General features: G+C 43.7%; 1 protein-coding gene across 1 annotated transcript; it reads right to left on the reverse strand.

Annotated features, from left to right (window-relative positions):
- Window positions 1–1569: 1569 nt before the first annotated feature.
- On the reverse strand, window positions 1570–14614 carry timp2b (TIMP metallopeptidase inhibitor 2b). Its single transcript, XM_056288583.1, has 5 exons — window positions 14140–14614; window positions 4828–4928; window positions 4621–4723; window positions 4267–4391; window positions 1570–3572 (listed from the first exon to the last, which is right to left on the reverse strand). The coding sequence occupies exons 1-5, from the start codon at window positions 14267–14269 to the stop codon at window positions 3375–3377; spliced, it is 657 nt and encodes a 218-aa protein (XP_056144558.1). The 5' UTR covers window positions 14270–14614; the 3' UTR covers window positions 1570–3374.
- Between the last annotated feature and the right edge of the window lie 957 nt (window positions 14615–15571).

Below are 15571 nucleotides of genomic sequence, written 5' to 3' on the forward strand. Positions count from 1 at the left end.
TTTGTTAAAGCTTGCTTTCTGAAACAGGCCCCTGAGTCTATCAATTACATTTCTGAAAACCATAGTCATCTGGCCCCTCTTATCAAATCTCAGCCCAAGATTCCTGTTGTGATTTTAGTTTTAGTCCTCAGATTCAACAAAAAAAATTAATTCTGTTGTTTAAGTCAGCTTATTTTAGCTCAGAGCAACTAGTTCAAAATGCGGCTACCAGGCTCCTGACTGGAACCAGAGAGAGAGAGAGCATACCAGTCTCCAACTAAACCCTCTCTCCACTTGCTTCCGGTCTGCTTTACAATTGATTTTGAGGTTTTACTGTTCAATTTAAGGCACTCTGTGGACTGGCCCCTGTCTGCACTTCAAACCTCTTGTGCTCCCCGTTCCACTTCTTTTGTTGCTAATGATCTTCAGCACATTGGTCAACATTGGTTGTTTTTAAATGTGATTTACACAACAACAAAAAAAGGAATTTTCCACAGACGAATCCCATCATTTCCTATACCTACCTAGCAAAGAACAAAGGAAAAACGAATATGACAGTGAGATAGCGTTGAAAATGAGATGATGTATCTTGCCTCCTGGGTTTCAGGACGACTTAGACTAAATCAGGGCAACCTTCTGAACATCAAATTATGATCTGTTGTTCATATACTGCATTCCTTTCATATTCCCTTAATATTCACATATTGGCTTTATTATTTTATGACTACATAAAATGTCTCTGAATGAGTTTATTTATTTTACATCCAGTAGGGAGCACTAGAGTACTTTAATGGTGTTATTGAGTGCACCACCCCCGTTTCTAAAAAAGCTGACATAATGTACCGATGGAAGCTCACGCATACCCAGGGCTGTATCTCTTGTGAAAGTCCCCATATCAACTTACAGCAATGTGTTCATCAATTTGATTAACGCTCTCAAATTTTTGCTTTTACGCGCTCGCACAATCTGTATCTACATGCCCTGAAACAGCTTTAGTACACTCCAGGGACATTATCCCAGCTTACTTCATGCAACTATTTCCTGCACAACATCACTTTCATCACTGCAGAATTGTGCTCCTGTATGCTATCTGCATGTGCATGTACTAGACTGCTTCTTGGTCTACATGTTTATTGTATGTCCTGGTACTGTAACAAATGTTAAGTACTGTTATCGCTGCACAATGTATGGCTATACATTTAGGCTTACTTAGGTCATGGGTTATTTGTTGATGATTTCCTGCTTCACTGCCACCAAGTCACTGCATATCCACCGAGCTTGGGGAATAAATCACGTTATTTAGGACTGGTGATGACTATATTGGAGCCTTTTTCACTGTTTGTTTGTTTGTTTGTTTGTTTGTTTGTTTATTTGCCATTGTCTTGAGTAGGGCTCCTTGGTAGAAAAGATACCGTATCTCATTGGGAACTTCTTGGCTAAAGAAAGAATAAATGAATACAATCAAAGTGGGTCATGAAGAGAGCAGATCACATCAAAGTTTTTTTGAGTGTTTTATTTAATGTATTTGTCCATTGCACTGTACTGTTTAAGTTATTTATGAAAATGCATGCAAACATCTGCCTTCTCTTAAAAAAAAAAGTCTCATGTGAAACCAGCACAAGACATCTAGTCAATGTACTCCAACTACAGTTTCTAATGAACACATTTGAGATGACTTTCACATGAAAGTCACACAACTTTCACATAAACATTTGACATTTGTCGTTATATTCATTTGACATTTGTCGTTTTCACGCTACTGGAGGCATCATTGCTCACCGAGCCCCGAAGTCTCTACTTCAGTGAGTCCTGTCTGGTGTGGCCGTCAGACATCCCACGTTTAATCTCGACCAGTGGTTCTCAATCAGGTCCTCAGGTACCACCAGTACTTCTGGGTTTTTTTTTTTTGTTTTTTGGGGGGGAGGGGTCCCACTGCTGATCCGGGGAGGGCTGCAGACTACCACATGCTTCCTCCAATACCTTTGGAGTCACCAGCCGCTTCTTTTCACCTGACAGTCCCCGAACAGGCACCCCGACCGACTAGAGGAGGCGCTAGTGAAGCGACCAGGACACATACCCACATCCGGCTTCCCACCCACAGACACAGCCAATTGTGTCTGTAGGGACGTCCAACCAAGCCGGAGGCAACACGGGAATTCGAACCGGGATCCCCGTGTTGGTAGGCAACGGAATAGACCGCCACCCGACGCCCCGTTTTTCTGTTTTGCCAGGTAATTCATTACATTCACCTGTTATCCCAGGGCTAAAACAACAAGTGACTAATTAACTACCTGGCAGAATAGGAAACCAGCAGTATTGGTGGTACCTGAGGACCTGATCGAGAACCACTGGTCTCACTAAACCGTGAATATTTTGGTCCGGTACCATTCAAAATTAAGTCTTTCAAAAATACACTAACGATGTCATCTTACACAATGATGTAGGGCACTTTATTCATTATGATATAATAAATCATCCAACCTCTTTAAATAAAACATGCCCTTACACCAAAGCGGTACAAAGAGAAAAGCACAAATAGTAAGTGTCAAGAGTTGTAATAATACAAAAATACAAAACGGGGGGATTCAATCCCCTCGTTTTAGACATTTCTTCTTATAGAAAACATGACTGCTGTGGCAACGGTGTTCAAAGTGCATTCTACATCTATTACATCTATTTTTTTAGAAGAAAACATACAATTAGAACAAAAGCAGTTACATACACGGACGAGCATCCGAAACGGTGGTGATTGATATGGCACCCCAGTTAGATTTGACATCCATTTTGTGAGAAAAGGAAGAAAAAAAAAGGAAACATATTTGCGATATCAACAAACAACACAGCAGGCGTCCTAATAATACTGGAAGCAGTGAAGGCAGACACGGGGCGCCACCCATTCTTTGCTACCCCACAATCTAGCTCAGGATGCCAGCAACTATATGGATGCCCAGAGTAGTTATTCACTAATTCATGTGTGCATGGCTGCTATAGTTTTGAGTTTTTTTTTTAACTTATACTGAAACGCTACCCAAAATGAGTAGCTTAGGACAAATACAAAGCAGTAATTGTGATTTATGATATAATTACAGATGAAGACAAGTAAACAAGTGCTTTGTGTGTAGGAGGGTGGGGTCCAGGCCTGGGGGACAGTGGCTGCTGCATTTACACGGTAGTTACTCTTAACATTGAATGGACACTTCCCACAACACGTCATTTCTTTGTGTGACATGGCTACCTCACCCAAGAACACGAACCCTATGGCTTTGAGACTGATGAAAAAGAATAATAACAACGTGTCTAGTAGATTACTTTGTATTTTGGGGGGGGGATTCATAGCTTAGTATATTTCATTGGCAGACATCCTCATTAATATTTAATAGTGATGGTCTACGGAGTTAAGGGTCCTTGATGTCCAGGAAGTCCTTTTTGGGTGGCGCTGCCCCTCGGTACCAGGCACAGGAGCCATCGCTCCTCTTGATACAAGCAAAATGTTTGGCCTGCGGTCCACTCATGCTCATCTCGATCACCCAGTCTGTCCACAGACACTCCTCTGGGGTGCTGATCATACAAGGGATGGAGGCACAGCGTGTGATCTGAGGATTGGAGAATACACCAAGATTAGTGTTTCAAACTCACCTTCTTTTTTCTTTTTCTTTTTTTTTTACTAATCAATGGGCTTTTCACTGTGTCTTGCATATCGTTTTATATATATACATTTTTTTTGGATATACTTTAATGATCACCGTAGGGAAATTATGCTCTGCATTTAACCCATCCTAGCTATGTAGCTAGGAGCAGTGGGCAGCCACTGTGCAGTGCCCGGGGACCAACTCCAGTTCGTCTTGCCATGCCTCAGTCAGGGCCACAGACAGGAGTATTAACCCCAACATGCATGTCTTTTTGATGGTGGGGGAAACCGGCGCACCCGGAGAAAACCCACCGCAGACACGGGGAGAACATGCAAACTCCACACAGGATGACCTGGGATGACCCCAAGGTTGGACAACTTCGGGGTTCGAACCCAGGACCTTCTTGCTGTGAGGCAACAGCGCTAACCACTGCGCCACCGTGCCGCCCAATATGTTACTGCTTTTAAGTCTTACCGCTTTCAGTTTTCATTTCTTCCATCGTGCTATTGCCATGTTTTTAATTGTCTTTATTCATGTCTAGTTGTGCAGTTATTTGGAATAACATCAATGAGCTCTCCGTCTGGCATTTAAATGGTATAAAAGGCATCTAAATGCAGACCCCCACCCCCCATATCGGTGACACATCAAACTCTCTTACCTTGCAATCACAACCCATTTCATAGCGCTGGATTAGGTTCTGCTTCTGGGTGGCAGTCATGCCCTCCCAAGTCTCAATGAAATCACACAAAGTGACATGCATCGTCCCATCAGCCTCCAACTTGCCTGTTATGGAAAGGGCAAATGGGTCAGGATGCAAATAGCTCAAAAACTATGACAGGAAAACTTGTCTGAATGGGTATCAGTGTAAACCTTCATAGAGACTAGCTTTCATTCACAGCCATAGCGGCTTTCATTCATCTGTCATCGTACAATTTTTTGAAATCTTTATATAATGCATGGTTTTGAAATGTTGTAACTGTGAGAAAAATAAATGACAAAATGTCTGCTGTACCTGTGAAAAGATATTCCCTTTTAGCGTGTAGAGTCAATCCACAGAGCGCAGAGGAGGGGGCAGTGTAGACAGCATCAATATCCCGGTCAGGCCCTTTAAACATCTTGGAGAGAGAGAACAAACATCCATCAACATGCATGGCAAGCATGGGACCCGAATCAGAATGTTCTGAGTATGAGGATTAAGGCAAGCTTTAATAAAATGTACCTTGATCTGCTTGATGTCATACTTAATCCGTGTGATTGGATTGCCATAAACGTCATTTCCGGCCTCCACCTCCTGACCTCCAACTACCTTTGCCCTGATAACTAGAAAAAAAGGAGAGAAAACCCGAAGTTTACATGTCGATGCACTTGAGCATCACTATACTAGCTTTCACAATATTGCATTGGTCTTAAAAAACACTGCGTCGATTCTGAAGATTATACACGAGGAGACATGGCAGCGACACAGCTTCACTGTGTTGTTTACATCTCCGACCACTAGGTGGCGGGTGCTGTGTTGTAACAGGGCTGCGCAGAACCACAACAGCAGGAATTGCTAGTGCCAAACTAGCTATGGCTCTGATTTCTCTGATTTAATGCATGTTAAGGTCTTTTTTCATGAATTTTTTGCTAAAAAATTTGACAAAATACTGCAATATATTGCGTGTTTGCTGCTTCGCAATATAATACAACATAATGAATTGTGACACTTGTATCGTGATACGACTCATATCAGCAATTTTCCCCCCCTTTTCGCCCCACAAGGCGAATTGCCCCACTTTCTGCTCCACCCCCTCTGCCGATCCGGGGAGGGCTGCAGACTACCACATGCTTCCTCCGATACATGAGGAGTCGCCAGCCGCTTCTGTTCACCTGACAGTGAGGAGTTTCACCAGGGGGACGTATCCTAGCATGGGAGGATAGCCCCGCCTCCCCCGGAACAGGCGTGTCAGCCGCTTCCCACCCACAGACACGGCCAATTGGATCTGTAGGGACGCCTGACCAAGCCGGAGGCAACACGGGGATTCGAACTGGCGATCCCCGTGTTGGTGGGCAACAGAACACACCGCTACACTACCCAGACACCCATCAGCAATTTTTTTTTGCCAATACGCAGCCCCGCTTGGGAACAACTTCAAACGTCACAAATGTTTGTTATGTTGAAACCCCTATCAGCCCCCCAGTTTGTGTATATTTCTGTATCTAAGTCCTGCCTGGCTTTGGCATGTGAGGTTTGGCTTGTGGCTTGGCTCTAAAGACTGTGCAGGTGCCAGGTGCTGTGAAGACAGAAGCACATGAGTGTTTCATCAGCTGTAATCAGAGAGAGGAATGTATGCTGCCTGGTCCCGGGTTCCAGAGCCGGCACAAGAGGAAGCCAGTCAGCAATCTTTAAAAAGCTGAACTAGAATACCCCCCCACCCCCCGACCCCACCCCACATGCCCCCGGGGCCTTCTGCTGGCTTGCCTTTCTGTCTGGGTAGAGGTGCTGACATGCAAATCAACCTCTCTCTTTTCTGTCCCCCGTCTCTCTTGTCTCGAGATTCAAGACTCGGGGAGATTTAGCTGAAAACAAAACTGCTGGAATGGAAAAGTACGATCAGAGCCATGCAGATGTGCTTTCAAACAACAGCGAGGCCAAGCACTGTCTAGTAAACATTAAATATGACTCACCGCTGCAAGTTAGAAAAAGCGGTCCATTTCACGTGATTTTTAAATAACGACAAGTCGTCATTGATGCAATTCGGTTTCGGATAACCACAGAGTGTTGCTCACATAAACAAGCGTTTGCATTTCATTAAGTCAGTCTGAGGGTTGCAAACTTTCTCAAAGAAATTCGTCCCAGCTGAAAACCCCTCGTGTCCCGGCGATACCGCTCGTCTGCTATGGTTAATATAGGTTTCAAACGTCACACCTAAAAATCACGCTCTCAACCAAAGATGGGGAGAAGCAGCAGCGCTAATGTCGACCAGATGTTCTCTCTCGACTCCTAGCGCAGTCCTCCACTTACCCGGGGTGGCAGCTGCCGACTGCCTTCTACCAGCTCTAACCCACTGCCTTACCAAATAAGATCAGTCTTTTGAGGCTTTTTTTTCCTATTTGACCAAGGTATGAAGCTGTGAACCATATGTGCCCTAATTCGATTACAATAGAGGCTTTAGAGAACATCTCCTTTTAAGGGGTTGAAAGAGTCAACCGTTGACAGAGGGAAAACAGGGAGACGGGGCTGGTTGGAAGCGGCGGGGAGGGGGGGTTTTACATAAAAGATAGAGTATGGAGAGTTTGATGGGGTGATAGAGGATATCTGCAGTCTGCGAGCAGGGGAAAACAGAAATGCAAACGGGGGTTATGGAACGATAGGAATCGCCATCGCAGTGCAATGGCAGAATTACCCCGGCCACATCCTGTGTACAAAGAGAGAGGATAGATCAAGAAAGCAGTGCTATTGAGTTGGCAAAAAAGCTTCAGTATGAGAGGAAAAAGAGGAGGCAGGGAGCGCAACAGAGCGAGAGTAGTAGGACTCAGTGGGTAGCCAGGGGAAAAGGAAAAAAAAAAAAGGGAAAAAAAGGGCCAAACTCCCCGTGTTGTCCAGGCTGCGTGCTTTTCTGTATGCATCAGAGCTACAGTGCTCTCAAGCAGCAGCCATATTGAACGGGGTCTGCAAACAAAGTCACTTGCAACAAAGTCACTTGCACATATGTGCAAGTGACTTTGTTTGCAGACCCCACACACGCAGCACACGTGCACACACGCATGCACACGTGTGCACAGACGAGCACATGCAGCCGACTCACTCAGCATGAGTCACACTGAGGTGTGACACCCGAGTTCTCAGGCGTACACTCCTGGGTTGCCAAAGATGCCCTTTGGGATCACAGACTTCACTGAGTGCCCCTCCAAAAACAATCAAGCCACACAGAGATGAAGGGCACATCGGGTTTCTCCAAAAACCCTATAAATCCCACGATGCTAATGCTAATGCTCCATGAAGAATGGAGAAGTGAAGAGAAGCTCTCCAAACTCCTCTGGTTACAGTGGGGGGGGGGGGTGGTAATCCCCTTTTGCCTCAGAGTGCAGAATCACTGACAGATCACTTCTCCTCTTCTCTGCTGTTGTAAAGTAGGTCAGATGAAAAGATCCGTATTTACAGTGCAAAAGATACGGCCTGAGTCTGCACATATATAGCCAGGACCTTTGCCCGTGGCCCTACTGCAAAGTAGGACATTTACTCGCCAGTATTCAATCAAAAGACGTTTTTTTTAATGTAACACTACAATTGAAACACACTTGATAACAATTAGCTGATGAATCAACTTTAAGCAACTGTAAACAATGATTGCCAGCCAGTTTGAGCAATGTGGGTTAGAAGGAGAAGAAATTATCTGGTTTGAACGGCCAGCAAATGCGTTTGCCCTGCGGTGAAATCTCGACATCTGGATTTGGATGACATGCACAATAAACAGAAACATGCAGGATTTCTCCCAAGACAAATGGCCGATTGTCCTCTCCATTCAACTTAAAATCCCCCTTTTTTCCCCTGTTTACGCTCCGTGTGTTTCAAGGTTTGAATCCTCTATGAATCCTGCAAATGCATACTTTAACCGGGTCTATTAAAACATGACGCTTGATGCATCCCTTGAGTGCAGTTAAGGTGGTACGGGCCTTAACATGCCGCAGTCAACTGGAACTGAGAGGAGTGAGACATATTGCATGCATATGCACACACAAACAACTGGTGCAATGCCATTAGAGGGCGTAATGCAGCTATCATGGCTGTAAAAGTTACCTTAAGGGTAAGGCATATGAAAAAGTCTTAATATATTACATGCCTGTGGCTCTGAATTATATTTAAAGATTCATGGACAGAATAAAATGAAAACTGACCAAGAAAAGCAGCTCTACAGATTCATGTGCAATCCTAAAAAGGCAGAATGGCGTCTGTTCAATCGAAATTCGTGGCTACTTTTCAGCTGCAGTTGATTCATAACCTATAGAGACCAGTAAACGACTCGTTCTATAACATTTCCAGACCATGATGCCACTGCGGCCTTCACTGTGGTTACCGAACAGTAAAAAAAGTTGAACATATATGGAAAGTCAACTTAATGGCTGCGGTGTGTGTGTGTGTGCGCGTGTGTGGATTCCTCTCTATCAGTTAATGTCGTTTCTAAATGGGACTTCACATTAGCTACCGAGATGTGTGCCTAATTCTCACGGGGGAATAACGACTTTCGTTGGAAAAGGGTCGGCCAAAGTCTTGAGAAAATCACTAGCTTCAGTAAACCGAATGAAACCGTTTAATTTTCGAGTTCCACAAACAATAAACACAATACTTTTGGAGGTAGTAATATGGTTCGATATGTAGTAATATGAGAATGCCTTAAAACAAAATGGGAGCAAAGCAAATGTTTTATCATGTAATTGCAGGGCTGTGGTGTTCAGCCTCGAGACTGTGCAGCAATTTTCCCTTTCTGAGAAACAACCAGTGGTCATCCTTTGAAGCAGAGGGAGCAAAATTACAAATTCAAGCCAATTTCCTCTGTGTTTCTCTCCTCAGACAAAGTCAGTCTCCAATTGTCTTCTTTCTTTTTTTGTTGTTGCTTATGCTAAATAATCTGCTGTTTGCGTTAACAAGTGAGTTGCTGTATGTAAATTTCGAAAGCATCAAAAAAAAGTTTAAAAAAAAAATCATGTGAATGCAACGGAAGCACGACAGGCGTTGCACTTCCTGGTGATGCTGAGAATGTCGAGTTCATCAAAGCAGCTGCTGAGGCAGCCTGCGCGCATTGATCTTGGCTCCGCGAGGTCGATGCGGTTTTAATATATCTGTTTACACAGCTTGCGGGGCCGTCTTTAAACCGGAAACTAGGCTCGGGTCAGTCGACAGTACATTAAAGATCCTAAATGATTTACTCTCATTCATCCCAAATTTACACAGGTACCGTGTTACTGAATAAACAGCGGATGCATAATGAGCACAACATATGACCGGCATACCACTGCCTTCAAGTCAATGGCCATAGGGAGACATTTCATTTTATGGGGAAAGTCTCCCCCCCACCCCCCATCTTTTCCATCCTTTCTCACTAGTACTCTGTTAAAGCGAGATGAATGCAGTTTACTTTGTGCTGTTGCAGTACAGCTTTAGAGAAAGCAGGCTTTTTATGTGGACAGCCAACAGAGCGCTAAACCTTTCATATGCTTGCACATGGTCATACTGATGACCTGCAGAAACAAGTGGACCTGACACAGCAAAAGTCCTGAGGAGAATTCCGCAGTAATGCTATTTTACCCCGTTGCTTCACTAAAACACCGCATTTACACAAGTCTGTAAATGTACTCAAACTGGATTTTTCTGTTTTTGCAAACGTTTCTTTGTTTTATTGCGAATTACACCGCGGCGTTGTCGGTGTGGGGTTAAAAGGACCCTCTCCGAGCCTCAGGATGATGACGAACCAAAAAAGTATTTTTTGCAGCAACAAAACGGGCTAGGCCAAAACAGCTGATCTGTTGGAATCTGCTACGTTTTAAAGTTCACCACAGTTTGTTCGGTTTGCACTTGAAAACATCTTCTCATTCAACTGGTCTTTTTCTGTAAAGTTGCTCGAAGTTGAGTATAATTAACTTGATCGCTAGCACTCCTATCTAAGCAAACATTTTAGTATGTATTTTAGTGAAAGGTACATGAAAAAAGGTAAAAGGATAAAACAAGAAAGAAACTATTGTATGTTTTGATAAGAATTTTATAGTATACTGTTCAGTCCAAAGATTAAGGGACGAAAAGCCTTCAGTCAACCAGTTTGTACTGTGACTGGAAGACTAAACTAAGGACAAAGACATTGACACTAAATTGGTGAGGGTTGCTCAAGGCAGCGTTTTGGGACATCTGTTTTTTGTTTTGTTTTTTGTGCATGCATTTAAAAGGGCTTTCTATAATTTTTTGTTTGTTTGTTTGTTGTTCTTTTAGGTGCTGTAATTCTCTCTTGTTATCAAACAAGTTTTGTAATGCACAAGTTAGATCAGTCATTGGTTGATGAGTTTTATTCATGCGACGCCTCATTAAACTGTGGCTCCATAGTGCTTTGCCATGCAGTACACTATTACCAAAACACAGACTGTCTTTTCGTCGACACAAACCTGACTCTCATTTTGTACAAGCAATTTATGACGAATAAAGCTAAGACATTACTTGGATCTTACTTTCAATTACAGTTAGGAAGAAGGGGAGGCAAGGACGGGTTCCAAAATAATAATAATTATTACATTTATATAGCGCTTTATCACCCAAAACACTTCACATTAAAGGCGGTAACTCACTTCAACCACCACCAATGTGTAGCACCCACCTGGGTGATGCACGACAGCCATTTCCACCAGAACACTCACCACACATCAGCTTGAGGTGGAGAGGGAGGAATCACTGAGTCAATTACATGGGGGGATGATTAGGTGGCCAGATGGAGACAGCCAGGTTGGGAATTTTGCCAGGACACTGGGAAACCCCCTACTCTTTGTGATAAATGCCATGGGATCTTTAATGACCACAGTGAGTGAGGACCTCGGTTTAATGTCTCATCCGAAGGACGGCATCTCATACAGGACAGTGTCCCCGTCACTGCACCGTTTTTTTAATTTTATTAGGACCATAGGGAAGACTGCCCCCTACTGGCCCACCAACACCATTTCCAGCAGCAACTCAGTTTACTTGGGCGGTTTCCCTTCCAATTACTAGCCAAGCCCACACCTGCTTAGCTTCCGTCATGCAGCAGAACCAGAGTGCATACATGTTAGTATGGCTGCCGGCATGGGTATAACATGGGTATAATTGAAGACAACGTTTTACGGCGTACAATCCAAACACGTGCTACTTCGACCTATTGGCAAGGACCAACGTGGAGTCATTTTGCCTCATCTATCTAATCATGAGGGTCTATCCATGGTGCTGAAGAGACTCCAGGTGACTCAGAAAGAAGAACAACTGTTGAGGCTTATGGTAGGGAAATGATCTAGCCAACACTTCCAAAGTGGTTCACAATGTGTATTAAAACACAACAGGTTAGGCATGACATGGCCCACAGGATTGTCAATGAAGGGGCCCTCATCTATCAGAACTTTCTGATCACCTCAAGTGTATGTAAGGTATGATGAGTAAAACTTTAAATGAAGTAAGGGATAACCACTTCAAGTAATAACTTGTAGATTTTAAGGAGCCTTGACCATAGGCCCACAATAAGCATTGTCTGTGGGTCTGTCAAGAGCAAGACCATTTGACTTTGGTCTTATGCGTGATAATTTATAAATGCTTGTAAGCTTGTGAAATTCTAAACTAAACTACAAGTAGAAAGAAAACATGGAAATAATTTCCAGTAGTTTGCAACAGGCAATAGCAGATAGACCCTTGTGCTGGGTCCTCTCAATTACCTATTTGTGAGGATCCTCCCCTTCGAATGAAAAGCAATAATCATTTTCGCTATTTTATAAATGAGATAAAAACCAACTGCTGAGTTTTTTTGTTTTGTTTGTTGGTTTTTGTATTTCCCTAGGCTCGTCTCTGTATGAGGATGGATGATAAAACATCTGTGAACTATACAGCCTTTAGCCAAATTCAATTTAATTTACAGTGGGCAAACCAATTGTGATTGTTGTTCCTTTTTTGTTTTATTTGTGGCTGAAGATGTTTGAATTTGCGTATTGAGGATCTGGTTGTACAAATTGGTTAGTGGCGAATTACTGTTATCTTATATTGTGGTATTTCAACAAGGCCACGCATCTACCGTAGTGTTATTTCAATGAGTTGACTGTCTGAAGGCTATAGGTTTGCAATAGAAGTTACAAAGGGTGTAGCATAGTTGTTTCATAATCCATCCGTCATCCAAACCTCTTATCCTGCTCAGGGTCACAGGGATGCTGGAGGCTATCCCAGCAGTCATTGGGTGGCAGGCGAGGAGACACCCTCATTGTTTCGTAATGTTATAAAAATTCCCACGTCATGCCAATGGCATCACTGTTACGATGGCGTCTGATGTGTTTGCCTTACTAATGTGAATGACACTTTCCAGGACCTCTCCCTTTACAGTCAACCCACTGGCTCACCACCCTCTTGTTGTCCTGGGACCTCGTGATTTACAAACCAAAAACTGGGCAATGTGTCCTTATAGCTGAGAATTTGGATTTAATCCACCTCTTTCGATTTTCCTACAGTTCATCTGCCATGCAATACAGATGGTCTATGTCAAATTAAAGACGTCACATAAAGGTTCTGCTAAGCTACTGTAATACCAAAGGCTGTGCAGCACAAAAAACATCCCAGAGACTCTCGAAGCGGCTTATCGACTTGTGAACTTTGAGAAACGCCAAGTTTCAGATAACCCCGACGAAAGTGCTTGAAAGACTGTCAAGTATCAGACGACCAAACTGTGAAACAGGACGGAACGGTTTCTTCACCCTCCAGTGCCATGAAATCCAATGGTAAAGAGAGACCTTTGACTGAGTCAACTTCTGTATACATACCACAGGCTCAGCAGGCTCACAACCAAGAAAAAAAGACCCTCAGCAAAGTCCAATTTAAATAGCCAGACAAGCCGGTCACTGTTGCGATACTCGTTAGCATAAGGCCTATGTTGAAAGGTGCAACAAGCGGTTTTTTGTGATGGGTAAAATAAGCAGGGAAATGCGGCCTTTGAAGAAGTGTGAATTCAAATCCGGTTCACTAGCCTCTGACCACCTCATCTTGGGAAATCAACCATAGAGGATCTGACGGCCGAGGTGATCTGAGCTCAGAATGGTAGCTCCTACCATTTAGGTCACGATAGACCTAAAAACAATGCCTTCCTTGAAATAGCCGGGACAAATACGAGAGATACTCTTATCTGTCAAAAAATTTGGTAGGTTTTAGATGATACAAAAACACTGAGCGCTATGGTGGCCTTAGTTGCGTAGCAGCAGGGGCCCATCTATCTATCTATTTCGACTACTGGCTGTGCTCAAGGGCCCGGGCTGAAACAGCCTCTGTCATTGAGAAAATCTGGTTGGCTAACAGTGAAACTCAATACGCTGTTGTGAAAATTAACGAGTCACCATTTCTAAAGGCTCCGCGTAGGATTAGGCTACATCATCAAACAGCTTAGAGTACCGAAAGCAGAAGATGGATCTAGTGAATCTGCTGAAGTGACACTTTGCTTAACCTCTACACGGTGCTTGCAGTAGGCCTAATCAGACATCTGATTCACGGTTAAAGAAAAAAAGACAAGAGTGGAAGAACAATGCAAGCTAAATCAAAATTCATCCCACTCCATTAAATTCCCTTTTAACAGTAAAAAAAAAAACCGGGATATTCCACAGAAGAGCAGAAAAAAAAGGAGAAGGCAAGTTTACACAAACTGTTATAAACCTATATACTACAGTTTCCGGTCTGAAACCCAGTGTATTCAAACGTGCTGTCTTCGTATACGCGTGCATGCTCGTGTGTCAGTGCGTATAAGGCGCGCGGCATAACCCCAGCAAGAGGTGCAGCCGCAGCAGCAGAGGGTTCACTCACCGACGTCCGCGTTGCAAAACGCCTGTTGGGGATGCGCGGGGGAGCAACTGCAAGCCTCCGCTATCTCCCCGGCTCTCCAGAGAAACAGCATGGCCAGGGTGGCCAGACCTCTGTTTACCGTCCAAGTCATTCTCAGATAACTACGCGGTTAGAACCTGGGAGGGAAAAGAAGAAGAAGAAGAAAAAAGAAAAAAAAACCCGACACGCCGTCGATAAAAGAGCGAGGAGTCCGCGTAGCTGTGTGAACAAAATGTCCCACAGTTTCAACCGAATGGGGAAAAGAAGAAGAAAAGAAAAAAAAAGAAAAAGTGGCGAAGTCAAACTGCTCGGAAAAACATCAGTGGGTCAACTTGTCCAAGCAGGAGAGAGCAGAATGCATGGGAGTGTGTGCATTCCTGTTCCAACACTGCGACCGACCAGACAGACAGCAAGTCAGACAGACAGACAGACCCTTTGAAATCTGTTTTCCACCACCGTCAGGAGCAGTGGCGTTTTTATTGCAGGCTGGCTGTCAGCTCCTCCTCCCCCTGCCCCCCCCCCCTCTGAGGACTCAGACCTGTCGGTAAATGATGAGGGAGCCCTTAGGTTATTCATTTTTCATCCTTTTCAATTACTCTTGAAGTATCCCAGGGGCGGCGAAGCTGTATAGCCAAAATTCTGTACCACCCCACCCCCCCCCCGAAATAACGTGTACCCCCATAATAAAATCGCGGGGACGCGCGGGCGTTCACTTAAAGCGGAGCTCGAGTGTTACGTTTCACGCAAGGAAATCGAAAAACAGCGACATGTAGATGGTTTAATTGATTTTTTTTAAAATTAATTTTAGATTATCAACGCGGTTTTTACAAAGTAATATAACTGAAAGCGCAAGCATTTTCCCCAACGCTGCGATTCGCCTCCTTTAATCAGGCTAAGCTCCTCTGTTGATAAAAAAAAACCCTTATCGATAATCTAAAAATAGTGAAAGGAAGAATGTTCTCCACATATCCGGATATTGGAGACACGTGTTCTTCAGAGGATACAAAATTTGGCGCCACGCAGACGTTCCAAATCAACAGGTCCCCACTTGCTCCTGCTGCCCTCAGATTGACTCGTCGCTTATTTCAAGTGTCTTTCTGTTCTTTTGTGTCTTATTTGATTGTGCTATGTGATTTTTTTTGCCTTCAAAACACTGAGGGGTTTATTATGATTCACTGTTGATCTGATTCTCGTGATTTCACGTCATCTTTGCACAGTCTTTACAAGCCCATAACAGTTGTCAGTAGAGTGATCCTTATAGCCTACAGTCAGTGTAGTTGAAATCTTTGTGGCGGTCATGGAGCGAGACCCATTTTGCCATGTTTGATATATACAAGCACAATCTCAGTAGCTGTTGAAGGCAACCGCAACACATGAGCAGTAAAAAAAAATTTAAAAAAAAGAAGGGAAGGGA

This window comes from Lampris incognitus, chromosome 10 (genome assembly GCF_029633865.1).
Source record: "Lampris incognitus isolate fLamInc1 chromosome 10, fLamInc1.hap2, whole genome shotgun sequence".
NCBI classification, from domain to species: Eukaryota; Metazoa; Chordata; class Actinopteri; order Lampriformes; family Lampridae; genus Lampris; species Lampris incognitus.

Bases quoted from the DNA above. Each gene is read 5' to 3' on its own strand.
- timp2b (XM_056288583.1), bottom strand. From the start codon at position 14,269: ATGACTTGGACGGTAAACAGAGGTCTGGCCACCCTGGCCATGCTGTTT. The intron at 4,929-14,139 runs GTGAGTGAACCC...CTTTTTTTCTAG, and splicing joins GTTTTGCAACGCGGACGTCG to TTATCAGGGCAAAGGTAGTT. The intron at 4,724-4,827 runs GTACATTTTATT...TCTCTCTCCAAG, and splicing joins ATGACATCAAGCAGATCAAG to ATGTTTAAAGGGCCTGACCG.